The sequence below is a fragment of the Takifugu rubripes genome, chromosome 19, assembly GCF_901000725.2.
Source record: "Takifugu rubripes chromosome 19, fTakRub1.2, whole genome shotgun sequence".
Classification (NCBI taxonomy): domain Eukaryota; kingdom Metazoa; phylum Chordata; class Actinopteri; order Tetraodontiformes; family Tetraodontidae; genus Takifugu; species Takifugu rubripes.
In genome coordinates, this window is record NC_042303.1 from 14,912,154 (window position 1) to 14,939,551 (window position 27,398).

At 41.6% G+C, this 27,398-nt stretch overlaps 2 protein-coding genes across 5 annotated transcripts; both read left to right on the forward strand.

The window, feature by feature from the left end:
• The first annotated feature begins 208 nt into the window (after window positions 1–208).
• On the forward strand, window positions 209–1,702 carry crybb3 (crystallin, beta B3). Its single transcript, XM_029827508.1, has 5 exons — window positions 209–453; window positions 552–667; window positions 768–900; window positions 977–1,119; window positions 1,211–1,702. The coding sequence occupies exons 1-5, from the start codon at window positions 379–381 to the stop codon at window positions 1,491–1,493; spliced, it is 750 nt and encodes a 249-aa protein (XP_029683368.1). The 5' UTR covers window positions 209–378; the 3' UTR covers window positions 1,494–1,702.
• A 466-nt stretch (window positions 1,703–2,168) lies between these two features.
• On the forward strand, window positions 2,169–26,989 carry cita (citron rho-interacting serine/threonine kinase a). Of its 4 annotated transcripts, XM_029826377.1 has the most exons (50): window positions 2,169–2,279; window positions 2,549–2,671; window positions 2,787–2,928; window positions 3,142–3,317; window positions 3,864–3,965; window positions 4,915–5,057; window positions 5,285–5,378; window positions 5,460–5,666; window positions 5,832–5,985; window positions 6,942–7,131; window positions 9,189–9,294; window positions 9,364–9,507; window positions 9,655–9,774; window positions 10,784–10,954; window positions 11,325–11,378; window positions 11,468–11,521; window positions 11,794–11,934; window positions 12,073–12,198; window positions 12,657–12,752; window positions 13,020–13,136; window positions 13,700–13,809; window positions 14,173–14,347; window positions 15,089–15,286; window positions 15,481–15,534; window positions 15,934–16,131; window positions 16,211–16,404; window positions 16,486–16,621; window positions 16,939–17,043; window positions 17,271–17,411; window positions 17,627–17,734; window positions 17,850–18,042; window positions 18,189–18,350; window positions 19,168–19,191; window positions 19,641–19,778; window positions 20,150–20,330; window positions 20,421–20,512; window positions 20,634–20,738; window positions 20,829–20,998; window positions 21,292–21,336; window positions 22,095–22,175; window positions 22,295–22,430; window positions 22,626–22,765; window positions 22,853–22,945; window positions 23,022–23,130; window positions 23,307–23,435; window positions 23,551–23,631; window positions 23,707–23,785; window positions 23,867–24,049; window positions 24,797–25,181; window positions 25,252–26,989. In XM_029826377.1, exons 2-50 carry the CDS (start codon window positions 2,570–2,572, stop codon window positions 25,273–25,275), a joined length of 6,408 nt encoding a protein of 2,135 aa, XP_029682237.1. In that variant the 5' UTR covers window positions 2,169–2,279; window positions 2,549–2,569; the 3' UTR covers window positions 25,276–26,989. The 4 variants fall into 4 exon arrangements, with proteins under 4 accessions (XP_029682237.1, XP_011612515.2, XP_029682238.1 ...); XM_011614213.2 differs by lacking the exon at window positions 21,292–21,336; XM_029826378.1 differs by lacking the exon at window positions 19,168–19,191.
• Window positions 26,990–27,398: the final 409 nt, after the last annotated feature.

The following is a 27,398-nucleotide window of genomic DNA, read 5'->3' on the forward strand; positions in this document are numbered from 1 at the left end:
AGAAATAAACCATAAATACCCCCACTCTCCTCCACCTACCACTCGCCAGGCCTCCATACACACTCCCACACACACACCCTCACACCCAGACGGAAAAGAAAAAGAGGAAGGACGGAGAGTGTGCCTTGTACATGGTGCAGTGAAGCACAAGCCATCCAGGTAAAACTAACTGACAGCAGACTGAACTTTCTTTTTCATTTCTGCCTCCCATAAGCATAAATGTAACACTAGCTGTGGTTAAAAGTAACATCATTTTTTTAAATTTTAAAAATAAAACAGTTTCTTTTGGTGGATTCATTGGATATAACTTCCTGCAAGAAGAAAACCCTCTCTCGGACTCTTGGATTTAAATATATTTATTTGCATTTGCCAGTGACAATGACGGAACAGCAGGGAACTCCGGACCAGCTGCCAGCAGAGAAGGACCAAGGAGGTGCTGGAGCTACATATAAGGTACTTTTTTTTTTCTTTTCCTGAAATCAAAGTGATAATCAAGAATATGACTGAGCCGAGCAAAGATCACACCATCCAATTCTCCACGATGTTTACAGTTGGCCATTTTTGAGTTTGAGAACTTTCGTGGAAAGAAGGTACAGCTGTCTGGTGAATGTAAAGATGTGTTGGAGAAGGCTCAGAGAGTCGGCTCAGTCATTGTAGAGTCTGGACCGTGAGTAACCCAATCTTATTTGCTGTATTTGCCTGTTATGACTGTTTTCCTCCTCTTCTGATCTGTAGTGATTCCATTTGTGTTCCTACTTCATCATCAGATGGGTGGGGTTTGAGCATCCAGGCTACGTTGGGGAGCAATATGTGCTGGAGAAGGGGGAATATCCTCGATGGAGCACCTGGACTAACTGCCAAAGAAATTACAATATGAGCTCCTTCAGACCTTTGAAAGTGGTCAGTGTTATCATTGTGACTGAGTTGAGGAGACGTGACCTCCTGTCAGATATGACTGAAAATTTTCCCCCTCCAGGATAGTTCAGAACACAAGCTGCACCTGTTTGAGAATGAAGGCTATGAGGGAAGAAAGATGGAGATTGTTGATGACGATGTCCCCAGTCTGTGGGCTTATGGGTTCCAGGACCGTGTGGCTAGTGCTAAGGTTATCAATGGAACGTAAGATGAAAAATTACTATTACACATTTTTACAAAATGTTGTTAACGATCTGGTAACTCTTTAGACATGGCTGTCCTCCTTGCTCTGCAGGTGGGTGGGATACATGTATCCAGGCTATAGAGGATGCCAGTATGTTTTTGAGCATGGAGAATTCAAGCACTGGAACAACTGGGGAGCCACTGCACCTCTGATCCAGTCCGTCCGACGTGTACGGGACATGCAGTGGCACAAGAGAGGGTGCTATATTGCCCCTACCCCTACCCCTACACCTCCCAATCCTGATCCTGTTCCAAATCCCATACCTAACCCCAACCCCAACCCTGGTCCTAATCCTACTCCTAACCCCAAATCCCAAATTCAACCCAAATCTTAAACCCACATCTCTGCACCTCCTACATCAGCCGAGACAGACAAAATGCAGTTGAACAATTTCCAGTCTCTTCACCAGGCCTGCTGTTAATTTTGAATGACTGGAAAACTGGAACTAACAATACTAGCTCAAAATAAAACATCTTTGGTGAAAATATAAGTGGTCCTAATTTTGTTTATTTGAAAACAATCATGTGAAATAACTTACGGTACTTTGGAAGATTCTCTGAATTAATTCAAGGATAATGTGGAGCAACAGTTCAGTCTCCCAAATAGGTTTGAATTCTGCTCAATCCCTACTTCCTCTAAAATTTTGACTGTAAGATTAAGTCAACATTTAATAAATACATGGGATAGCAGTTTCAAAGCTATAATGTCTACCTTCTTAGAATAAAGTAAACTCTTAGAAAGATTTTTAACAGCAACAAAAAATATATATGCGAAATATCAAACAAATGGCATGAAATGTCAAAAATGCCACAATTTCCCCAAACCCCACATTTCAATAAAATAAAAATGCTTTTCTTTCTTTTCAATGGGAATACAGTACAGTACTAGATTACTGGATCCAGCGAGGGGGCGGGGGAAAAAAAAACAGCCGTTGAACCCGCCCCCACAGCAGCAGCGACCAATCAAAAGCCGCCTCCATTCATCACGTTCGAAACGTAGTGTCGAACGCGCAAAATTTGAAAGTTGACCGGAAATAAACTCGACCCAGAAGAAAACGGGGCTTCGTTGAATGTCTCCGTGGGCGTTAAAATAGAAATAGTATTACCTGGATGGCATTCTGGTGAGTAATTTTACACCACTGTACTTTTTTTCTCCTACATTCATAGATTCTTTATTGTGTCCACTATCAGTGCGTGTGCATGTGACGGTTGAGTTTTCTTATGTGGAAGGAGCTAGCGACGTTAGCTAGGCAGCACACTAGCGTGACGCATTGTTTACATCTGTTGACAGCTTTTTCTTTCGAGTCAATCGGCGCCATGAATTTGACATTGGTGCAATAAAAGCATGCTTGCATTGCCCACACTTTAACCCACTTTGTCCTTCGCTTAGGTTGCCTGTTGTTAGGACGCCATGTTGAAGTTTAAATACGTTAGCCAGGGAAACCTAAAACCGTCACTTTCTCCACTGGACCCAATCACCATCCGCAGCTCACGGCTCAATCAAGTGTTTCAGGTAAACTCGCTTTAAATGTTCTATAGGTCATGGCCGTCATTTAAACAGAATATCCCCAAGCAGCAATAGACGTTTAAAAAAAAAAAAAAAAGTCTTACTCCTTTATCATTCTTAGGGCCGAGTCAGCCTCTGTGGGCAGCAGGGAGGATGCACCGTTGGTCGGGAAGAGTTTCTGGAGGCTCTGCTCATCCTGTACAAAGAGTGCACGTCCCCAGCACTGATGAAAATCCAGAACGTTGCAAACTTTGTCAATAAGTGTGAGTACTGTTTTACAACTTGTGTCCCGGACCTAATGGGTGATTTGTTCTGCAGCGTTTCAGTCTGTTTGAGTTCATGTGACTTTAACAATAGTACAATAACCAAAATATAAAATGTAAAAACATCACTTGCATGTACACAGAATGACAAAATCATAATTATAAAAATTGCTAAGTGGTGGTAAATTAATGATGAATATGTGTTTCTATCAGTTTCTGAAGCAATTGCAGAGCTGCAGGTGTTGCAACCATGTGTGGATGATTTCGATGTGCGTGCAGTTGTGGGTCGTGGCCATTTTGCTGAAGTCCAAGTAGTCCGGGAGAAAGCCACTGGTGATGTTTGTGCACTAAAGGTCATGAAAAAGGCATTTTTAAGAAGTCAAGAAAATGTAAGTTTCTAAAAACAAAAACGTAGCAAATATGAAGAAGCATTTTGTATTCCCTACAACATAGTCACATTCTTATTTGGTATTAGGGCACTGAGCTCATGGCAAAAAACTGAAAACTAATCATATATTCTCTTTCTGGTTTTTAAATTATGTTATTCTGCTACTTCAAGTCTGTTGATTAAAGGTGCAGTCTTAAAAATGTCCACAGGAGGGTGTTATGGGCTTGAATACATAAATCAAAATTTTTGCATCGTTTTGTACACGGACAGTTAGACCAGGTCTGATTGTTAGACTATAGATCAGATTTTTAAAGTTAACAGGAAAAAAAATACCAGTTATAAGGAAAATACAGAAATATATTTCCCACCTCATGAACAAATGTATTATATGTTAATTTAAAAAAGAAGTTGTGGTGACATGTAAACCATTCTGATTTTCTAGATGGGTAGGCAACAACATTACACACAGTAACAAATTGTAGTGCCCTGCCATTCTATTTATGCAATGTGTAGAGTGGCTACTCATAGCTTATCAATTCAATTCCAGGTGGTCTTTCATGAAGAAGAGAGGAGCATTCTGGCTCTGAACAGCAGTCCCTGGATCCCTCAGCTTCTCTATGCATTCCAGGACAAAGAACATGTCTACCTGGTAAGGTTGTAGTTATCCATCTGAAACACATCCATTTCATAACCAACATTATTCAATCTTATTCATTTTCTTATGACAACAACATTATCTGCTCAATGTGGATATTAAGAATTGAAAATTAGAATAGATTTTCTTCTTCAACCCAGGTTATTTCCCAAATGTTCCCATCTTTAATGCAGCTAAATTACACAGCTAATTAAGTCCTCATTTTTCTCTAATGACCATGTTTAGAGGGCAGGGTATACTGCTGCTTTTCATTAACGCTTCTTTTCCGTATAGTTCCCATCAACCCCCTATTCCCCCTGTGTCCATTCTTCCTCCTCCTCCTCTTCCTTCACCCTCCTCTTATCCTGCTCCCTAACCGAGCGTGGAAGAAAATACAAAGCATCCATCTTTATCCGTGTGTCGGAGAGGCACCCAGTCTCCCTGTTGCTAGGTAACACTGGAGTAAGCTCCTGTTCATTCAGACTCGCCGACCATTCATGCACCAGGGGCTCCTGCCTGTTATAGCTGTCTGATTGGTGCCATATAGCACAAAACAACCTGACTAGTGCTTTGCATCTCAGGATGGAGACTGCGGAAAAAAGAAATCAAAACCAATAGGCTGAACCTTCACATACATTTCAAAGCCTATTGCTTATGGATTTTTAATGATTGAAAGTCCAGTTCTTTGCAGCACCACAGACAGATCTGCAAAAGTATCCCGCTACGTTACGTAACCGAATCTTTAATAACTGGAACCTTCCTGTCAGCTCAAGACGAATAAAGCTTGGCTGTTTCCAACACGTGCCCTGCACTTGTGGCTTGGTTTTTACTATATATAGGCTTTCATTAATCATTAATCAGTGTGCGGTACCTGTTATTTTGAACCAAATTCTTTTAAAATTTTATAGACTGACCATTTATTTATGCTGCCATTTTCTATGGCTGCATGTACATGTGTCTTCAGGCGATGGAGTATTTGCCTGGAGGTGATTTGATGTCCCTGTTAAACCGATACGAGGATCAGTTTGATGAGTCGATGGCTCAGTTCTACTTGTCCGAGCTGGTAGAAGCCATTCACACAGTTCACCAGCTGGGTTATGTCCACAGGTAAGGCACAAGCTGCTGAATCTAACCTCTCACTGAACAATGATTACACTTGTCCCTATAAAACTGTCTGCATTATTGGAGTCAGTTACTTCTAATTCCGTCATAAATAAATGTGACATGCATACTGTGGAACTGGGTTGTATGTCTCTGCATGGTACTAAATTGCTGATGATAACATGCATGGGATCATCTTCATAATGGATGATGTGTTCCACACTCCCTTGCAGAGACGTCAAACCAGAGAACGTTCTCATCGATCGTACTGGACACATTAAGCTGGCAGATTTTGGATCAGCTGCTAGGCTCACTGCACACAAAACTGTGAGCTGATTGGACACTTTGCTGCATCTATTAACTCCAGTGGTGTAACTGTAAACTCACTGTTTTTAATTTGTGTGTTAGGTGGCATTTCACACAATACCTGTTGGCACCCAGGACTTCCTCTCTCCTGAGGTCCTGACGGCCATGAATGGGGGGCCGAATTGTACGTACGGGATCGAATGTGACTGGTGGTCCCTTGGAGTCATTGCGTATGAAATGGTCTATTCCAGGTCACCCTTTTCTGAAGGCACAGCTGCTAAAACAATCAACAACATCCTTAACTATCAGGTAAATAAAATATTCTCATCTGATGTGAATTTCCTGATGCAGTTCTATAAGATGTTAAACTTCCTCTGAATTAACATTTTTGAAATATTGCATCTGTAATACTGCGTTACAGTGATATTGATTGAGTGCACTGTGCGTTCCTTGGTTCTATTTTTGTGTCATCAGCATTTCCTCAAGTTTCCAGAGGAGCCACGGGCTAGTAAACAGTTTGTAGACTTGCTACAGAGATTATTGTGTGGAGCCAAAGAACGTCTGGGTTTCCAAGGACTCCGGTGTCACTCTTTCTTCTCCAGTGTTGACTGGAACAACTTAAGACAAGGTGAGAATAGTTTCTTCCTCCAGATTTTTCTCTGTTTTCCTGAAAAATGTTGAGTATCACTCAGACTGGTAACGTGTCATAATCACATCACAGGACATATAATATATGACTGCTTGTCAAAGGTTTATGTTGTTTGGTAACTGCTCATGATTGCACATAAGCAGAAAGAGCCATTTTGATGCTGGTGGTGCATTTGGAAAATAATGGAATTCTGTGTGCTTTTGGCAGTGAACCAGCTCTTATTCTGAGGAAAACAATTGAATGAAGGCATAAACAAGAAATGAAGCAGATGCTACTCATCTGCTTCTCCTCACTTGTAGTCACAAACGTTTAAAGCTAGAAACAGCAGACATGCTTTCTGTGGGAGAACTTTACTGTATGTGCCTCATCTGTTTTGTTAGTTTGATATCATTGCTTCTACTAAACCTCATATATTACTTGACAATCTTTGGAAAACCACACCCATATCAATAATGGACATTTACATTGAGGCATGGCGGCATTAAAGATTTGCAGCATATTTGAGCTCTAATTATAATTTCCAAATTTCAATGCAATTTATCACCTATTAACTACAGAATACTGGTCTACATGAAAACAGCTTTTTTTCTGTGATATACATAAGCAAAAGTTTCTTTTTGTGAGAGAATCCAATTGTTGGTATTTAAAAATGCAAGCCATGTTGTTCGGTTAGACACAGATAGGGCTTTGTGCCTCAGTTTAGCTCCAGCTGATGGGCTTCCTCTGCTGCAGTGAGGCAGAGAGAGAAAGAAAGGGAGGGAGCGATGGGGGCTGGATGAACGCAGACAGCATGTGCACCAACGCGCGACTTACCGCACTCTAGACTCCCAACACGCTGCGCTCGTCCCCTTTTCCTCCTTTCTCTCCCCCCCCCTTTTTTAACTACTTTGTCAATTTGCTCTTTTATTTTCCCTGCCTCATCCTTTCTCCTGCAGTTCTCCCGCCTTTTGTTCCTGCGCTGCATGCCGAAGATGACACCTCTAATTTTGAGGAGCCGGAGCAGGCAGCCCCCCGACCAGGCTCAGCAGCTCATCAAGGAGCTCAGCCAGTGGGCTTCCAAGGCCAGGACCTTCCCTTTTTAGGCTGGTTCTTCAGTCGACCATTGACAACATTGGCTAAAGCTGAGTAAGGCAACCTGTTTACTCTCTCTTTTTTATTTGCAGACAAATATTTTGCAGTCAGTTTGGGTCGTCTTGCATATTTTACATCACCGGGCTGTTGAACCGACCACGTTTCTGCTGTTTTCTCATTAGATCATTTCTGTTGAATGACCAAATGTGCAGCCCCCTGGCAGTAGGGGTATTGTCCCTGCCTTTAGTTTTGTCGCTGCTGTGGCCAAAAAGGCATGGCCATATGCTGTGTCAGTTCAGTAATGAGGAGGAGAAGGATTTCCCTGCTCTGTGCTCCTGTCTTCTTATTATTATTCCTGAATTTGTGCTTTGTATTTGCTGCACTGATGAGCTGCATTGATTGCTCAAATGACTGTACGATGCATGTGAGCCGCTGTTATCTCATGTAAGTGCTGATTGGTATGCGGCTGAGTGTGTCAGTGAGGTTTGCAGAGAGTGGAGCCCCAGACAAACACGCTACCCCTGCTCCTGCTGCTGCTGCTGCTGTATTGTTTTTTCATTACGTTGCAGTATAATGACCTTTTGACTTTTAGAACATGAATTGCAACGATCCATTTTGGTTTTTGGCTTCTTAACCTTTGATAGTGATGCAAGAGGGTGGGTTTCACTGCTGTAGTGCTCCAGCAGGTTAATGGTCTATGCGACTGCAGATCATGACAGCGGCAGTAAAGGAAAGGCAGAAAAAAGCGTTAACAGATTAGACGGGGAAAGGACGAGAGCTCAGATTGGGAGAGAGAGAATCTATTTCTATGGTTACTACTGTGATGTTTTTTCCTCCCGGTCCCCACCCCCATCTTTACCCGTCTCATCTCCTCTCGTTCCCTCTTCTGGTCCCTCTGCCCCTTGCTGTTACACCATCAATCATCTGATGGTTTTTTAACTGAGGCCAGTCATTTTCTGTGGTTCATTTGATTAAGCTCAAAGCTCATTGAATGTGTGATGTCTGTGATCTCATGCATATGCATGTACACATTCTTTATCATAGCCCCAAACAGGGAACCGCATGATGCTCACACCGGATGAAATGTCTGTCTGTCTGTCTGTCTGCCTGCCTGTCTGTCTGTCTGCCTGCCTGTCTGTCTGTCTGCCTGTCTGTCTGTCTGTCTGTCTTACCGTTCCTATATTTTAAAAACATAAATAGTTCAATATTAAGATTAAAGTTGATTTAAAGACAACAGCCCACAATGCAGACTCGCATTGACTTGAATTTAGATCAACACCATTAAACTGAAAGCAGAAAAACACCGTAGCAGGTTTAAAGTGCTATAATATCAGTACATTGCCCTCACCCAGAAAGAGGTAAATAGATCATTTTAAGCGCTGCGTGATTTAATTAATTTTGATGACTTACATAAATTTTTAATTGCTAACAAAATTTCCCTAGATGGAAATTACGTACTCATTTGGATTCTTTCGAAAATTCTGGCTCATGTTTTTGCTCAAATAGGTCTGTATGTCTGCATGTGTGTGTGTGATTCACTGTCACGAACCCATTAATTTATTACTTTTATGTTTCTCTCTTTTTTGTGTGGAAAATAAGAGTTTATGCTCTAAAATTTTCTACAGTTGCTAATTCAAGACATTAGATTAATCAATAGATTGCAGATTGGAAAGTGACACTATATTCATGTTTTTGTTTATCCGCGCTGTCTTTTTTATGTGGGTGTTTTTGCTGCATTTCAGCCAAAATAATTACAGCTACAACAGTGGGAAATCTTGCCGTTACTAGATGGAACTCTTTGACGATGGTTTTAGCAAGAATTAATTAACTTTTGATTTTCAACATTTGCAATATCTTCAGAAATACACATTGACAAGACAATGGAACTTTTTACTATCACAATAGTAACATTTACAATGAGGTCATTCTAATTTCTGAGTGGAAGATTCAAATATTATATGGCTACAAGATGAAGCTATAAAATAAATATCAAATTGTAGCTTTTATAATATTCATTACTTTTCCTTTTGGTTCCAGTTAAAGCTCAAATCATCTGTGTTTAGCTCAAATCAGAACAGATATAGACATACCACTTGTCTCACTGTCATTAGGTCCGCACCTGCAGGCATCAACTCTCCTGCTAAGACCAACTCCATGGAAAAGAAGCTCCATCTTAAAAGCAGAGAACTACAGGAAACTCAAGACAAATGTCACAAGGTGAGAATGGACAGCTTAGACGTGATGGGCAAATACTTCAACTAACACCATTTCCTCTGGTTGACTCAGATGGAGCAGGAGATTTCCAGGTTTCAGCGTAAAATGACTGACCTGGAATCAGTCCTCCACCAGAAGGATGTGGAGCTGAAGGCATCTGAAACCCAGAGGAGCATTTTGGAGCAAGACCTTGCCACCTACATTACAGAGTGCAGTGTGAGTCTTGGTAGCATTTCCGCATGTAAATATGAGTCTTTTCCCCCCACGTATTGGTGCATTGCTGTCCTTAAAACCTTTAAAATGTAATCCTGATTTGGAGCAGTAATACCAGCTTTGATTTAGTTTGCTCATTTGTGCTCACAGAGCCTGAAGCGAAGCCTTGAGGAGGCTCGTGTGGAGGTGTCCAGAGAAGATGACAAAGCTATGCAGCTGCTGCATGACATCCGTGAGCAAAGCAACAAGCTACAGGAAATTAAAGAGCAAGTATGTAGATTTTATTACCTCTTATCTTATGATCTCTCTCTCCTCCTTCACCTAATACATCTATGAGCTTTTTGGTTAAGTCTTCAGATATTGCATCATTGTAAATAAATTAAACAGGAGTGGTTTAACATTGTTTATGCTGAAAACATATTGTTGCCCCTCTGAGGACTCCTTTGTTCTTAACCTTCATTAAGGATTCCAATGCTGGTGGCATTTCTGCAAGGTATGAAAAGTGCAGGAAAGATTTACCCGCCTCCCTACTCCCAGAACAACACACTATTTTATAATGGCTAATCTACATGGAGAAAAAAAAACAAAATCAAAAATTTAAGCTATATGCCATCAGTGACCTCTGACCAGAACATGCCATGACTCCTGAGACTCTGCTGTAAAGGCTTGAAGCATTTAGATGTGTAGAGTGTGTTCACTATGGTTACAGTACCTATGTGATGGCCCCTGAGCTGTGGGGTTGTCTTGCTGCGTGCTGTCTGTGGTTCACAGGTTTCCAGCAGGGTGGAGCTAACCTAATTGCAGCTAACCTAATTTTCTTTTGGTTTAGAAAACAAATGGTTAAACTGGACAGCGTGTCTTTTTGTTGTGGTCATAACAACCTACTACAGGGTTTAAGTGGAAATGTTTAGTAAAACCAAAGCTACCAAAAATCTCCACTTAAACACTTTCTTTAGTTACAGAATCTATGTGAGGTACAGATTTTTAATTGTCATGTTAGGCAATAGAAAGAAATTCTTGTTTTAAGTCAAAAGGCTGCATAACTCACCATTTTCTATATTTCTGGGCAAGTTGTCATGTGTTCAGAAATATTTTCACTCCAACTGCTTTTTCTTTGAAGCAAAAATGATGTTTTATTAATAATTTGTCTCTATTTTGAACAGAACAGCCTGAGTACATGGAGACATTTCTAAAATATGTTTTACAGCCAGTAAACTCTCAGAAATTTATATAAAGTTTGCTTTTTCCTCCTCATCATGATCGGTGTCCTTTCTGTCAGGAGTATCATGCACAGCTGGAGGAGATGCAGGTGACCATCAGGCAGCTGGAGGAGGACCTGTCAGCGGCCCGACGCCGCAGCGATCTGTATGAAGCTGAGCTCAGAGACTCCAGGCAGACGAGTGAGGAACTCAAAAGGAAAGCTGTGGAATACCAGCAGAGAATCCAAAAGGTGCCATTTATACCCTTTACTGAATGTCATTGCCTCAAATACATTGAGGCTAAGTTAACGAAGGCTGAAATGCATATGTTATTCGTGCCAGGTCCCAGAGAAGAAGCGTTTCGTTAGTAGTTTTTTCATGACTTTTAAATATGAGAGGCAGCCTATTGAATTTTGATCTACAATATCTATGTTTTTTTTTAGCATTGGATGGTAAAGACCAACTTAATTTGTCTAGCGGGAATTGGGTTGCCTGGACCTATACAGTGGAATACATATATTTTAGGGGAGGAACTTTGGAGAGTGTAGCCCTCAGATGTGGAGATTGCTGCTTTTAACTGCAGCCATGCTGTGTTTGTTTTTCATGGCAATTATATTTCAGGCGAAAGAACAGGGCAAAGCAGAGGTGGAGGAGCTACTTTCCAAATTGGAGAAGGTAACACATCAGTCTTCATGCTTTCTTCTTTACATGCTTTAAAGTGTTGTGCTTAATGAAACCATGACTTGTTTATTTTTTATTTTCAGACCAATTCTGAGCAGCAAGTGAAAATACTTGAGCTTCAGGACAAACTGTCCAAGGTACACAAATAAACTTTGGTAATCATTCTAAGTAATGATTAAAAGTTACTCAAATCCTACCAAAATAGTATATGTCCAATATGAATTTGTTTCCATTATTCTCCTAATAATTTAAAAAAGGATTGAAAGTGTTACAGTTTCTCTTTTTTTTATTTTTAAAGCTCATTGAAGACCTGGTCAAGACTCAGTCTTTCTGGTCAAAATTGTACAAGCATACCAAGAGACTTGTCTTGTGAATCACTAACAGTCCTTGACCCCTTGACATCCCTCAGGCAGTCAAAGCAAGCACAGAGGCCACTGAGCTGCTGCAGAATGTCCGTCAGGCCAAAGACCGGCTGGAACGGGACCTGGAGCGTCTACGAGGCAAAACCGACTCTAGTGACACATTAAAGCGCCGCTTGAGAGAGACAGAGGTAACCGAGCAAAAAGGCGAATTAATTTGCTAATTATACAGATGTATTACATAATGCTGTTGTATGTAACCCAACACTAGTCACCTTTTTACTGGAGTGAGGCTGTTAATGTGTTTTTACATGTGTCTGCATGTGCAGGAGGGCAGGAAGACCCTGGAAAACCAGGTAAAGCGGTTAGAGATGGTTGAACGGCGGGAGAATAAGCTGAAAGATGACATTCAGACCAAGTCTCAGCAGATCCAGCAGATGGCTGAAAAGATCCTGGTGAGAAAGCTACAGATCAGCTAGCTAATACTCTGACCCACTCAACCCCTTTTTCATCCCTCCCTGCTGACCACTCCCATTCATGCAGCTCCAGACTATCCTCCTCAGACATCTTAAAGCACACATGTGCACCCTGCATTCTTCTGCATGTAGAAGGGCTTCTAGCAGAGCTCTCACCTGTGGCTCATAGTATTGCTATATATAGAGTTTTAAATTCAGTTAACATCAATATTTTAAGACAACGTCCATAGGAGAGGGATTTTAATCTTTCCAGTGTCAGCATGAGCAGACGTCATTGCAGTCGGCTTGTGGATTACCAGCTTTTTGATGCAAGTTGCTTTTGATTTAATTGTGTGTGTTAATGTTGGTGTGAATGGCTTTCCTCTATCCATTTGACATTTGCAAATATGTTTTGGATTTTTTCAAATTTGTTTCAATTGCCGTGTTACTCCTTCAAGGAGCTGGAAGAAAACCTGAGGGATGCCCAGTCTTCATCACAGCGCTTAGAAACCCAGCTGGTTCAAAAGGAGAGACTTTATGAAGACAAGATCAAGGTGTGCTACCGATAGTTGTTTGACAGTGTTCATTTTTCTTGCCAATCCTGCCAGTACAATCATTGTTGTGTTGTCATGCCTGACTGTCACATCTTATAATTAGGATTTTCACATATTAATTACTACTTCCACACCAAGCATTATATTTAACACCATGTTGCGTGTTTTTTTTTTTTATATCACAGAAAATAATAGGCTTCATGCTAAATGTGCAGCAGAGAATTCAACACTAATGAGTACAATATCTCCTGGTTGTGTTTCATCAAGATTCTGGAGGGCCAGATGAAGGCAGACCTTGCTGAGAAGGAGAGTCTGGAGGCCAAAAGGGCTCAGCAGGAGGAAGAGTCCAGGGAGAATAGTAAACTCATCAGTGAACAGAAAGCAGTAAGGAGCAAAGCCTTTCTCTTTATCTTATTCTAGTCTGAAAGGCTAAACTTACATATTGTTTCCTCTGTCTTTACTCTCTTTTACTACATTTTTTAATGCTATTTTTTAAAAGTAAAGCAGAATACATAAATATGTATATTCTCTAAATGTTTGGTCCCTAATTTGATAGATAAGAGTCCACCAGTAGTTTAAAATTGTCGGTTGTATTATTTGTTGAGGTATTGATGGAACGTACAGTTGGATTAAACTGTGGTAAACTGATGCAGCATTAATCCTGGACTTAAATCCTAAACTGGTTAATGTGATAGAATTGATGCACTTAAGAGGCTTTTATAGTTAGTTGGCTGACATTGACAGTGAAAGATTCAGGCAACACCTTAATAGGGTGTAATAGGATTTTACGTCAGGGCAAATTTCTTTTTCCTCCAAAAAATTGTGATATGGTGCAACATGATTCCTAGAGGAATTTGGCAAAGATCCACCAAAAGGGAACACAGCCTGTACAGCCTATTCTGTTTTAATGACTCTTTGTATCCTCTGTTGTTTCCTTCTTCCCGCAGACCATTAATGCTATGGATTCCAAGATGAAGAACCTCGAGCAGCGCATTGCTGAGCTGTCAGAGGCTAACAAGCTGGCTGCTAACAGTAGTATCTATACCCAGAAGAATATGTGAGTTAAGAAGGTCATCAGCCCACACTAGCACTTTTGTGCACGCCCCCATACATGCCGACTGTCATCCATTGAGGGTCCAATTGCTTCAAGTGCTTACATGTACATCTGTGTTTATCATTGTTAATATGTCTTCCCCTGTGTATAGTGCAATTTCTGTCTGTAGGCCAGTATAAAAATAATACTAATGATAGTGTTACTCATACTAATACCTATACTGCTAATAACAGTAATAATAACACTCATGTTTTTTTGTGGAATAGTCTACAGTGTAATCGATGTTAAAATATCTGACTTTACACATAGACTTTGTGCACTTTTATCAGACTAGTCTTTAGACCATGAGCTGTATATGGTTTGCAGGAAAGCCCAGGAGGAGATGATTTCAGAGCTACGGCAGCAGAAATTCTATTTAGAATCACAAGCAGGCAAGCTGGAGGCCCAAAATGCCAAACTGGAGGAGCACCTGGAGAAGATGAGTCAGCAGGAACAGACCAAAAGGACCCGTCTCCTGGAGCTGGAGAGTAGGCTGCGGGAGGTGAGGCAACAGGAAGCAGAGACCCAAATTAGAATCTTTTAACTCAATACTGTTATTTACCCATAATTAGCACCCAGTGTAGTCTTTCAATAATATATACTCAGAACAATGTAAGGCTGCTAATTTTAATTGAAACACAAATCCAGGTTAAATAAACTTGGCAGTGTGATAACAATAAAAAGAGAAAAAATCCACCAGATTAACACTGATCGTTTAGCTTTACTTGTAGAAAAATTACAAAGCTTTTTATTTGACTGTTGCTTCAGCTGTAAGTTATATATTAAATTTACTAAGATTTTATACTGTACATATCTGCTGCAGGTTCATGCAGTCTGAACTGTTTCTATAAATAGATGTGCTGTCTCCTAAACAACATACTGACTGGATGTCTTGGCTGTACTTGCACACATTTTCCCTACTGGGAAATGATACACAGATTACACAGATTGACAGTAATTGCTAGCCTTTCTTTACTCTCTCACTCACAAACACACAGACACATACTGTTTTCTCCCCCACACATATACTCAACTTCAGTTTCTGCCTTTCTGGCTGTTAGAGAACCTGCCTGTGCATTCATTCTTTTTAAAATATTATTTCACTTAAAAAAAACCTTCAACCCCCTTGTTAATCTTTTAAAATGGCATTTGCAGAGCTATGACTGTAAATAAATAGTTGGTGTCATGACCTAGGGAATATGTCCTTTTTCTAAAATACAACGTGGTTCCATCTGGTTTCCAGATGGGCCTTGAACACGAAGAAGAGAAGCTGGAGATCAAGCGACAGGTGTCGGAGTTGACCCTCTCACTCCAGGAACGTGAGTCTCAGATTAGCAGTCTGCAGGCGGCCCGTCTTGCCCTGGAGAGTCAGCTACAGCAGGCAAAGACTGAGCTGGAGGAGACCACTGCTGAGGCTGAGGAGGAGATCACAGCCCTCAGGGTAAGCAGGATAGACTTATTACAGGTGTACTACACTACAGTACATTTCTAGATAACTTTCTCTAGATAGATTGATTCACTTTAGTATTTTTTGCTGCTTATTTATTTGAAAGGCTTACCACTGTGTTAAATAATGTGGTGAGCATTACATCTTTCTTAATTTATTTAGCAGCATGACTGTAATTCATTTCACAGAATCAACGGGATGAAATTCAGCGCAAGTTTGATGCCTTGAGAGACAGCTGTTCAGTAAGTAAAGCTTCTTTTCTTTGTTGTTGCTCTGAGGAGATCTTCAAATGTATGACCCATTGTCCTCATCTCTGTAATGCTCCCCACTTACTGCATGGCAAATATTCATTTAATTTCTAAATGGTGGGATTTATTGATTTACATTTCTTTAAATATTATTTTTAGAGTTAGTTTAGAGCTTTTAAGTGAGTCTGATTTGTCCACAACTTTAAAATCTGTTGACATTGATGACCGCAAAAAGTTAATCTCATTACAGATGTAAATTTTTCATCTGTCGGGGTCCGTTGACTTTACAGTTTTTTCACACTTGATTTACTTTAGGAGATCCAAATAGAGCCCCAAAATAACTCTTCCTCGAGTAATTCTGACTTGTTTCTCTCCCAATCTATATTTGCTCAGGTGATTACTGATTTGGAGGAGCAGCTGACACAGCTGAGTCAGGAAAATGCTGAGTTAAATCGCCAGAATTTCTATCTGTCCAAACAACTTGATGAAGCTTCAGATGAGAGGGAAGACCAGATGCAGCTCAGCCATGAAGTGGACAGGCTGAGGAGGGAGGTGGCTGATCGTGAGATGCACCTCAACAACCAGAAACAGGTAACACACAAACCTCTTGTTGTCTAAATTGAACAGAGTAGGGTTTTTTTTAAAAAAAGTAATTAATTTATCCTTCCAGAACATTGAGACGCTGAAGACCACATGCAGCATGCTGGAGGAGCAGGTGGTTGAGCTGGAGTCCCTGAACGATGAGTTGCTGGAGAAGGAACGGCAGTGGGAGGCTTGGAGAGGTGCCCTGGAAGATGAAAAAAGCCAAGCTGAGAGACGCACAAGAGACCTGCAGAGACTGTTGGACAATGAGAAGCAGAACAGGTGACATACAGACACTGACTCAAATACAGTATGGCACGGACTCTCTGGTCGTTGTTTTAATCAGTGCTGCCGTTTAATCAGACTGCGTGCAGACCAGCGCAGCTCTGAGTCTCGCCAGGCGGTGGAACTGGCAGTCAAAGAGCACAAGGCTGAGATCCTGGCCCTACAACAGGCCTTGAAGGAGCAGAGACTGAAGGCTGAAAGTCTGTCCGATACTGTGAGTCACAAGTGCATGTGTTGGCATTTGTTTTTCCTTTAATGAAGTCTGTTCTAATTATGAAATCATCAGCATTACATACCAGTCTGAGCTATCATGACATTTTATCCTTGCAACAGTACTGGTTTTTGGTTTGTCTCACGACATTTTATCCTACAATAGCTGAGTTTGAGCGAATATAATGGATATCAAAAGCTGTTATATGACAGCAATTAGGCAAACTAAACAAGTATGTCTCTCTGCTGGATATTAATGCTATAAGCAATTACCAGTGTCAACAGCCTTTTAAATCACAGCATTAACCCATTCTCTCAAAGCTCAATGATCTGGAGAAGAAACATGCCATGTTGGAGATGAATGCCCGTAGCTTGCAGCAGAAGCTGGAGACGGAGAGAGAACTGAAGCAGAGACTGATGGAAGAGGTACAAAGGGGCAAATGCACCCCTGTATTTATATCACTTTAATAGGTTTTATTTGCAGATTGTCGGTCGATAAATCACTTAGAAACATGCTGTTGAAATAATTTTTGTGCTACAAGTTTAGAATTTTAAACATATACCTGCTTGCTAACATCTTTTAATCCCATTTGCCTCTGTTGAATAAGTGTGATTTCCGAAACTGAATTATCTGTCTGCTGGGGAACCTACAGCAGGGGAAGCTGCAACAGCAGATGGACCTCCAAAAGAGCCACATATTCCGTCTGACCCAGGGATTGCAGGATGCTCTAGACCAGACAGACATGCTGAAGACTGAGAGGACTGACCTGGAGTACCAACTGGAGAATATACAGGTAAAATATTCTTTCCATTCCAGGTAATATGAGATTCTCTTTACACACAGAGGGTGTCCTATTTGCTGTAAATGTGACTAGAGTGAAGGATGTTGGAATTTTGCACATTTTGTCAAGGGAAGAAATGCATTGAATTCTTATGGAGGAAAAAATTATTTTTTCGAGTTGTCTTTCAAATTGCTTCCCTCTCTGAATGTCTTTGTTCTTTCCTGCAGGCTGTATACTCTCATGAAAAGGTAAAAATGGAGGGGACCATCTCCCAGCAGACCAAACTTATTGATTTCCTTCAGGCCAAAATGGACCAACCCACAAAGAAAAAAAAGGTTAGCGAAAGATCCTTAAACAGCTCTTAGTAAATCTTTAAACAAGTACAGTAGATATGCTACTATACCTGCATAGTGTAGTTAACATTTTTAACTCTTTTTTTTTTTTTTTAAGGGTATATTTGGGCGACGCCGGGAGGATGTCGGCACCACAACTAATGGGGCTCTAGCTCCGCAGCCTCAGCCTGCAGTTCCCATGCAGTATTGTGACATGAAACTGGCTTTGGAGAAGGAGCGCTCAAGATGTGTGGAGCTGGAGGAAGCTTTGCAGAAGATGAGAATAGAGCTTCGTTCCCTTAGAGAAGAGGGTAGATGCCTTGATTCACGCTGACAGCGAGTCTTTGCTTGTTTAAATATATAAATATAATAGTGTGACTTGTGTTTTGACACTATGGCATCCTGTATTTCATCTTAGTACCACTGCTGATCAAATATTAAAATTTTTGGTTTACAGCAGCTCATTTCAAAGCCCAGGAACACTTGCCTCCTTCAACACCAGCTCAGGCTCGACATCAAATACTCATGTCGGCCATAGTTAAATCCCCTGAACATCAGCCAAACCCCAGCAGCCTGCTCAACCCCTCCACCCGCAGCAAGGAGACATCTACGCCTGAAGGTTCGCTCTAATACTGAAAGATTTGACAGTGGTAATGAGTGGTAATTGGACCGTGAAAATCGGAATAAAGATCTCACAATTACAGTTTAAATTATAGCAACAATCTGCTATGTTTGTGTCTTTCCGATATTTGGCAGTTTACAGTCATTTTGGGATATATCTAAATTCCTCATTACTCTACTTGCCCATTGATTGGTCTGTCTGATGCCTCTCCTGTTATGTTACCATTCATACAGTTAATTTCCAGCTTAATGACCTGCTGACTAAATCTTTGTCTAGCTTATTTTATGGCAAAGCTCTTTGTATCTGTCCTCTTATAACGTCACACTCTCAGAGAGGAGTGTTTAACTGTTACACTATCTATCATGATCACTTATCTTGAGTTATTTTGTCAGTGTTCTTGTGTGTTTTCATATGGTGTGTCTCGTGAAGCAGGATAATGTTGAATTAATTTGGATAACTGCACTCAGTATCTGTTAAACCTCGTACTCACTCTTAACCATAATCTCTTCCCTCTTTTTAACTGTGCATTATCCAACTACCAGTGTAATCCTGCTTGGGCCTGTCTCACAAAGTCAGAGTAGTGGATTACCCAGGTGACATTTTAATCTAGGCTTTCTGCTATCACTCTGTCGGGGGTTGATCACCACTGAAACAGAGCTCTGTCAGCCGTCGTATCTAAATCTTTATCAACCCTTCTCTATAGTACACACTCACTCAGAATAACTTTGTGATTCAGGCCCTTAACTGTTGTTTTGCATTCACATCGCTGTTGTTCGACTGCTCTCTTTTCTCTCTTTCCTGTTGCTCCTCACAGAAAAGAGGAGGGTCACTTCTGAAAGTAAGTGAGCAGTCACCAAAATGTCCATCACGAACTCACTTGCATGCATATTGTGCTCACACAGTCTCATCTGCAAAATTTCCACAGTTCCACATCGTGTGAAATTTCCCATGCATTGTGTTCATGTATACAACTTGTATCATATGATATGCTGCTGTCAAGCTGAAGGAAAACTTTCCATTTTTCCCTATAGACCAATTTTTTTCCAAACTGTAGGTAATATGTGGTTGTACTGGGAGGTGTCAATGAAGACACATTTTAAGGCATCTCATTTTCACTGACTGTCACACTCTGACTTGTTAAATAGACATTAGATTTCTTAGAATCTTTCATTCTGGTGGGGGAAAAAAATTTTAAAAAAAGATTTCTGGCTTCTTCTGCAGAAGTTTAGTAAAGCATTTTTGTGTTTTTCTGTCACTGATCTCTCGTCTTTCTGCTTGGCAATGCAGAATTTAGTCGGCGTGTGAAGGAGCGAATGCATCACAACATCCCTCATCGATTTACCGTGGGCCTGAACATGAGGGCCGCCAAGTGTGTCGTCTGCCTGGACACTGTGCATTTTGGACGACAGGCTGCCACTTGTCTAGGTTTCTATCAGTGCATATTTCTGAGTTGGCCAGTCTTAATGAACACACAGAAATAGTTCTGGTGGTATCTCCACATCTCTCTTAACTGTTGGATACAGATTTGTTGCATTTGCCATTATTAATGCCTGCCTGTTAGAATCTTTTGGGAAAAGGGGCCATTTTGTGCTTCAAAATTAACAGCCTAAAAGACGGACATGTTGATAGTTAAAGTAAACCACAGTTTATTCTCCCACTTTAAATTGCTAATATTTAGAATATCTTAATTACATCTTTAAAGAACATTTTACAAAAGACAATTACTTTCTTTTTTTTAAGAAACCCCAAATCACTCCCTAATGTGCTGATATTTATTTATTTGTTTGTTTTTCAAGAATGCCACACCTTGTGCCACCCCAAATGCTCGCCATGTCTTCCCGCTACCTGTGGGCTACCAACTGAGTACGCCACTCACTTCTCAGAGGCTTTGTGCAGAGAAAAGGCAAACTCTCCAGCACTGCAGGTCAAAGAAGCCAGTGGTCATGTTCGTTTGGAGGGATGGATGAAGCAGCCTCGGTACTATTAACCATCTATTGCATAACATCTACTGCTGTTTGTTTTTCTGTTGTTGTTTTTTTTGAGAGTATAATGTGTTCATTTACCTAGAAATAATAAGCGTGGACAGCAGGGATGGGAGACGAAATATGTAGTGCTGGATGGAACCAAAGTATCTATCTATGACTCTGAGCCCAGAGAAGGTAAATTCACTTATCAGTGTCTTTATTACCGGTAATCAGTTTGTTGTCATTGTACAGTTAATTTTCACACATAAATTAGTGAAGCGGATTTTAGAGTATGATTGTGCTGTTTGTGTACTAGATTACATAAACCCTGAGGAGGAGTTTGAACTGTGCCTTCCTGATGGAGAGGTGACCGTTCACGGAGCTGTTGGATCCTCAGAGCTAATCAACACTGCTAAGTCAGGTACACTTTAAAACATACTGCAAAATATTCTTGTTGTATAAATGCTGGTTGTTGAATTGTAATCCTATCTGTATTTTCTTGTATGTGTAGACATCCCTTATGTGCTGAAACTGGAGTCGCATCCCCACACCTCCTGCTGGCCTGGCCAGTCCCTGTACTTCATGGCTCCCAGCTTTCCCGATAAACAGCGCTGGGTGGCTGTACTGGAGTCTGTGGTGGGTAGCCACCGTGGCTCTAGAGAGAAAGTGGATAGTGATGCGGTAAGTTTAAGTCAGTGCTTACAGTATATCCGCCCTCACTGGGTTCAAAATTAAGTACTATATTATAGCAACTAATAGGCTTTCACAATCATAAATAATAATCTAATTCCTCCATTAAACATCAAACGGTGCCCTCATTTCTTTTATCTTCCTTCCTTTTTCTTTACTCCCCCATCTCCCTCTGCATGTTCTCATCTCTCATCCACTGTTTGTGTTTCGTTACTGTCTCTGTTGATGTGAAATTATGTGCCTTTGTATCCTCATTCAACTCGATTGTGTGGATCATATCATAGGCAGGTGTTGCTAAAAGACAGAAGAACCTTTCTCCTCTGGTTCAGGTACAGTAAGCTGCACGAATGCTTGGGCTTCAGCTGACTGACTGGCTGAGCATGAAGTAGCTGTACACATCTGCACATGCAGCTCTGATGGTGTTCAGTGCAGGTCAACACTGTTCTGCTCTTAGTTCCTGAATTTGACCCATGGAAGGATACAACCTGTGGGGGAAAAGCTATAATTGATGGTCATGAATAATAGTGACACGATGTGAATGAGCACTGTGCTCCCCTGGCCTTGTGTGAGATGCTACTGTCCTGCATGCTTTGCTGCAGTATAACACACACGTCACGACTATTCAAGCGACCCGTGCTTAAATTCAGTTTGCTTTTGATGTGACTGTGTGTTCATTGCTGTTTATCATTTTTACACTATTCATTTATTAACCACACTTGAAAAAGTCTCAGAGGGAAAAAAGACACTCGGTCATTAGAGCTATATCCTACTGGTTTCGAAAACCTCCTTTAGTTTTAATGAGAAATAATCATTGATACCAAAAACTTCAGAAAAGTTGTTTGTTTTTTTTTAACCAAAAATGAGCCCTTATTTAACTGCATTAGTTATCAAAATACATTTTCTCTACATGCTTTTTTCCACACTGCTGCATTTTTGTCTGCCCTCTTTTTTTGGTTTCTTTTCTTTTTGATTTCTTTTTCCTTTTTTTTTCCTATTTACAACGTAGTACCCTTAAAACATACAAAACATTAGGGTGCAGTCATTCATCAGATTTTAGATTCTCTTTTCTTCATCTTTATTTTATTAGAAACTTCTGGGCAACTCTTTACTGAAGCTGGAGGGTGACGATCGTTTAGACATCAACTGCACGATGCCTCTCACTGACCAGGTATCAGGAAGAATTAATACCAACATAAATGTGACAATGATGCTTCAGCACTTCCCTTCAATATCAGATAACTGACCCAAAGCTTCATCATTGCCTTTGTGATCCGTCTTATCCATCAGATTGTGCTGGTCGGGTCTGAGGAGGGTTTATATGCTCTCAATGTCATCAAGAATTCCCTGACCCACATCCCCGGACTGACCTCCGTCTTCCAGATCCAGATCCTGAAGGAGCTTGATAAGCTTCTGATGATCACTGGTCAGTGCTTATCTCAAAACAAGCATATTCCTTTAAAACAAGAAGGTTTTTGTTTAATTGTTAAGAATGAGTTGTTTGCTTGCCCTAATAAATTCTGTATATTCAGGAGGTTATGGTAGAGTCTAGACTTCTACAGGTCTTAGGGAGAAAATGAAGTGAAGCCACTAAGAGTTCTTGTTTCTGCTGGTCTGTCAGGGGAGGACAGGGCCCTGTGTCTCGTGGAGATCAAGAAGGTGAAGCAGTCTTTGTCGCAGTCTCACCTCCCTACTCCGCCTGACCTCAACCCTTTCGTCTTTGAAACAGTCAAGGGTTGCCACCTCTTCTCCTCCGGGAAGGTTCGTCGGGTTGTTTTAAGTTAAAGAAACGATCGTTCTGATCAGCGTCTATGTTCTTGTCATTAATTTCATGACGTTTTTTCACAGATTGATAATGGGACCTGTATCTGCGCTGCTATGGCCAATAAAATCACAATTCTCCGACATAACGAAAGCCTGAACAAGTTCTGCATTAGAAAGGTGGGTTAGCCTGACATTTGAATGGAAGAGTGATAAAACACAAAGAAAAAGTTTGAACTTTTCCTTGTATTTGCAGGAGATCGAGACATCCGAGCCCTGTAGCTGTATCCACTTCACTGGCTACAGCATCGTTATTGGCACCAACAAATTCTATGAGATTGAGACGAAGCAGTATGTGCTGGAAGGTAGATGATCTCCCATTGAGATGCTTTTATGCTGCAAATTTGTTTCTTAAACGGATATTTTCCCTCAAACAGAAGGAATTCCAAACCAGCCAATCTAATTTTGTATCTGTTGGTGCGAGGCTTTAAAATTCACACCTAACTGAGTGGACTGACACCTCCATAAATTCTTTGTACAGAGTTCTTGGATAAAAACGATGTGACACTGGCTTCGGCTGTCTTCGCCGCATCCTCCCACAGCTTTCCCATCTCCATCATCCAGGTCACCACCGCACCGCAGAACGACGAATACCTGCTCTGCTTCCATGGTCAGAAACTGAAAAATATCACACCTTGTATTTGCTTTCTCCCTCTTTTCTCTGTCATTTCTGGTCATTTACTCGATATCCTCAGACATTCGTATTTGTTTTGATATTTTTGTAGAGTTTGGCGTGTTTGTGGATGCATATGGCCGCAGGAGCAGGACTGACGACATTAAATGGAGCCGCTTACCTCTTTCATTTGGTTAGTCAGCAGTACAATTTCTTTCCCTTTTGTTAATTGGAATTTAGTCGTGATACTGACGTTCTGCTATTTCAGCCTATAGAGAACCGTACCTGTTTGTGACCTACTTCAACTCTCTGGATGTTATTGAAATACTGGGACATTCATCTTTGGGGTAAATCCTCGTCAACACCGATGCTGCTGGGTAAACGTCGACTTCCGTCAGACACCATTTTCTCTGTGCTGATCGTTTCAGGCCCCACTCGTATGCACATCTGGACATTCCAAACCCTCGATACCTTGGCCCCGCCATTTCCTCTGGGGCCATCTACTTGGCCTCTTCCTACCAGAACAAACTGCGGGTCATCTGCTGTAAAGGTAACCTGGTCCAGAGCCAAGAGGGCGCTGGAGATCTGCAGCGGAACAGCTCCGGGCGCAGGTACGGTCAGCGTGACGTCATCACATATTTGATTTACATGAAATATTTTAAAGAAAGGACCAATTTTAATGTTGGGAATTTTTCTAAATGGGGCGAATATATATGTTTTTTTTTTTTTAAATGAATGAATAAATTAATTCAACTAAAGAGACATTTAGAACAAAGTGAAATTTTACATATGTAAGTTATTCATTCATTTATCCCCAGAGCGGTTTGGTTCTGACAGATGTACACTGGTGTGTGTGTGTGTGTGTGTGGTGGGTCACTGGGACAAACTGGCACTGCTGGGCGGTGGTGATGGTTAAATTCACAAGTGGTGATGGTTCATTATCTGGTCATAAACTGAAGCTTAACTACTTAATTTAAATTTTTGCAGGAGGAAGAGTTCATTTTTTATCTGTAGCAAATCCTGAGATGAAAGTAAACTTTCGGACTTCCTCCTGTCCGATGTAGACTGGAAATTGTTGAATAAAAACTGGCTTTTTTGCACTCGTCCTGCGACTCCTCCTTAAAAAGTGCAAAAGATGAAAAACAGATGAGTGTTTGTTTCTCGTGGAGATTGTCGTCGTTGGTTGGTTGGTTGTTGGTTCCTGCCCATAAAACGTATTAGTAGACAGTTAACGTAGTGTCACATGTCCTCACCACACCTGTCCACTGACCCGGCATTGCCAAGGAAAGCCCGTGATCCCCGGTGCTATATCTCCTACAATACGAGCCCCTGTCTCTGCCTCGGTTCCTCCCCAACAGCCCCAACAAACGTGGACCTCCTTCCTACAATGAACACATTTCAAAAAGGCTGGCAGCCAACCCTCTGGTTCACGGAGACCCTGGCACACCGCACCGCTACAGAGAGGCACGCACAGAATTCCGGCGGGACAAGTCCCCCAGCCGTCCGTTAGAGAGAGAGAAGTCCCCCGGCAGAATGTTGGAGAGTCGGATGGTGGGATCCCCTGGCCGCGCCATGGCCGACCCCCGCTTAGAGCGATCCCCCGGCAGGGCCATGGCAGACCCTCGCATGGAGCGATCTCCTGGACGGATGATGGACGTGCGCAGAGAAAGGTCCCCTGGGCGCTTCGAGGAACGTCAAAGGCTTCACACTGGATCGGGACGCACCCCGATAAATCCAAACAAGGTTCGCTTTGCTCAAATGCTGCTCGCTGCTCTGTTAACGTGTTTCTAATCTGTTTGATTTCGTCGCTCAGGTATGGGACCAGTCATCTGTTTGAGCAGAGCTGTTTCTTCACGACAGAGTTTTGGACCGAAGCAGAGGACCATCTGAACCATACTGAACACTGCCACATTTGACCTTAGCTAGCAAACCGCCACAGCTGTAACGCAGAGTGTGTTAACAGGAAATTAATTAGAATCAGGACATTTTTCAGTCGCTAGATCTGATCAAAATGCTGTATTTTTCAGCAGGGGATTTTTAGCTACAGTGGATGCTCTTCAATACCCTGGTATTTGAGCTGTTTTCCGCTTCTACTAGTAAATCTAAGATAAGTGCTTCAATCGGTAGACCAACTCTGGGTTTTGCTAGTTCCTCCTCAGATTCAACCGCTGCAATTTTACATTTATATGCCAGGTTGTGGCTTCACTAGTGTACAAAGAAAACCACCCTTTCAAAACAAAATAAAACTGCTTTTGGCCCTCTTCAGCCACACATCTCAGAAGTGATCCCAGCAGCGCTGTTAGATGACTAGAATCCTTGCGCCGCCCCTCATCGTCGCCGCAGCGCAATCATTCTCGGCTGATTACAATCATTCTGGCTACCCTCAGTCTTCTGTGGAGACTCGGGTTAGTTATGGTGACAGGTTCCGGTTTGAGAAGGAACAAATTTAAATCAGATGTCGATGAGCGCACCCGCCCGCCGCCCCGCCCGCCCTGCTGCTTCACACTCGAATGATTGTCCACCCTCGGATAGGTCCAGACTAAATCTGCACTACCCATAATCCTCTGCAGGACTTTGTAATCCTTCGGAACGCTGTACATAGACGAGACTTAATTTTATAAATATATATACATATATATATATATTGAGAAGGAATTCAAGGCCGGAGAAGCCATGTCTATTTTTGTTAAAGAAAAAAAGTAATTATGTGTCCTCTTGAATGTCCAATAAGTATTCTTTTAATATGTCCAGACATTCTCCAACAAGTGATTGTATTTGAATACCTGTATGCACATCCGTCGGACCTCAGTGCTCAACTGTGGCAGGACGAGGGGGGAACCAGGTCGTGGGTGAAGCTTACAACAGTTTTTGTACAATAGCCCTTTTATTGTGTATAATCCAAACGTCCTCCCAGGTGAAGAAAATAACCCTTATTTTGTTCTTGATTCGTAAACGGCATGGATATGTATATTTGAAATGAATGGGAGTGTTGTCTTCAGCTTCTGCCTCGTTTTGGTTGGTGTTTGGTTTTGTTTTTTCCTCCACTGATAGAAACAAAGCACATGACTGACATCTCCTTTCATTTGCACAGAAATCTTCCTTCAGTTTAATGTGAACAGCCAGTCCAGAAAAACAAATATTCTGTCTCACTGTCAAACTTAGATTTATATAAAACCCACGTCAGCCATCACTTGAAATTGTTTTATCAATATAATTGTGAGACATTCAGAATATATTTTCAGGAGAGGACGTAAACGTTTCCTCCACTCTCAGAATCCACTGTGGGTGTTTTCAGATGGGGGGGGGGGTTCCTGAATGTATTAAGGAGGAAGGACCTGATCCGGCGGTCACACGTTACAATAAAAAGCACTCGGATCCTACAGATTAAACAGGGCTGTTTTTATTTTTCTACCTTTTTTTTTCCATTGTTTTTTGTCCACATGATGCTGAATCATTATGTTGTAACTTGATATATTGATGTCTGCTACCAGATGTTTTATTAGCTTTTGCTGTAGAGATTTTTTTTTTTGTCACAGAATATTAAATATTTAACCGTCTTTCCCTTGTGCTTCGTCTCGTCCTGCTGTCTCTATGAAGAGGGAGTAACCTCGCCTCCTTCCTTGTGTGGTCCTGCTCCACACACACACACACCCTTGAGGCTGGACCATTTGTCCAGGCCCATTGTGCTGCAGGACTTCAGGCTATTTATAGGGTCCTGATCGCATCGCCTGCCAGTCCTGAGAAGGAGAATAAGGTCTCAACAATAGCTTCAGTTCTCGGTTGGCAATAACTCTTCTAATTTCGGCTTCCCCATGCACGGTGTCATCTGGCCTCCGCCGGCATCTGCTGTTTGTTCATCAGCCTTTTATGTGACAGCGAGGGGACCGGGTGCTTCCAGGCTTTCCGCAGCTGTCTCTTAATAAATCGACCGCGCCGCGCCTCACCTCCTCACCCCCGGCC

Bases quoted from the DNA above. Each gene is read 5' to 3' on its own strand.
- crybb3 (XM_029827508.1), top strand. From the start codon at position 379: ATGACGGAACAGCAGGGAACTCCGGACCAGCTGCCAGCAGAGAAGGAC. The intron at 454-551 runs GTACTTTTTTTT...CGATGTTTACAG, and splicing joins GTGCTGGAGCTACATATAAG to TTGGCCATTTTTGAGTTTGA. The intron at 1,120-1,210 runs GTAAGATGAAAA...CTTGCTCTGCAG, and splicing joins GCTAAGGTTATCAATGGAAC to GTGGGTGGGATACATGTATC.
- cita (XM_029826377.1), top strand. From the start codon at position 2,570: ATGTTGAAGTTTAAATACGTTAGCCAGGGAAACCTAAAACCGTCACTT. The intron at 5,058-5,284 runs GTAAGGCACAAG...ACTCCCTTGCAG, and splicing joins CAGCTGGGTTATGTCCACAG to AGACGTCAAACCAGAGAACG. The intron at 18,351-19,167 runs GTTCGCTCTAAT...TGCTCCTCACAG, and splicing joins GGAGACATCTACGCCTGAAG to AAAAGAGGAGGGTCACTTCT.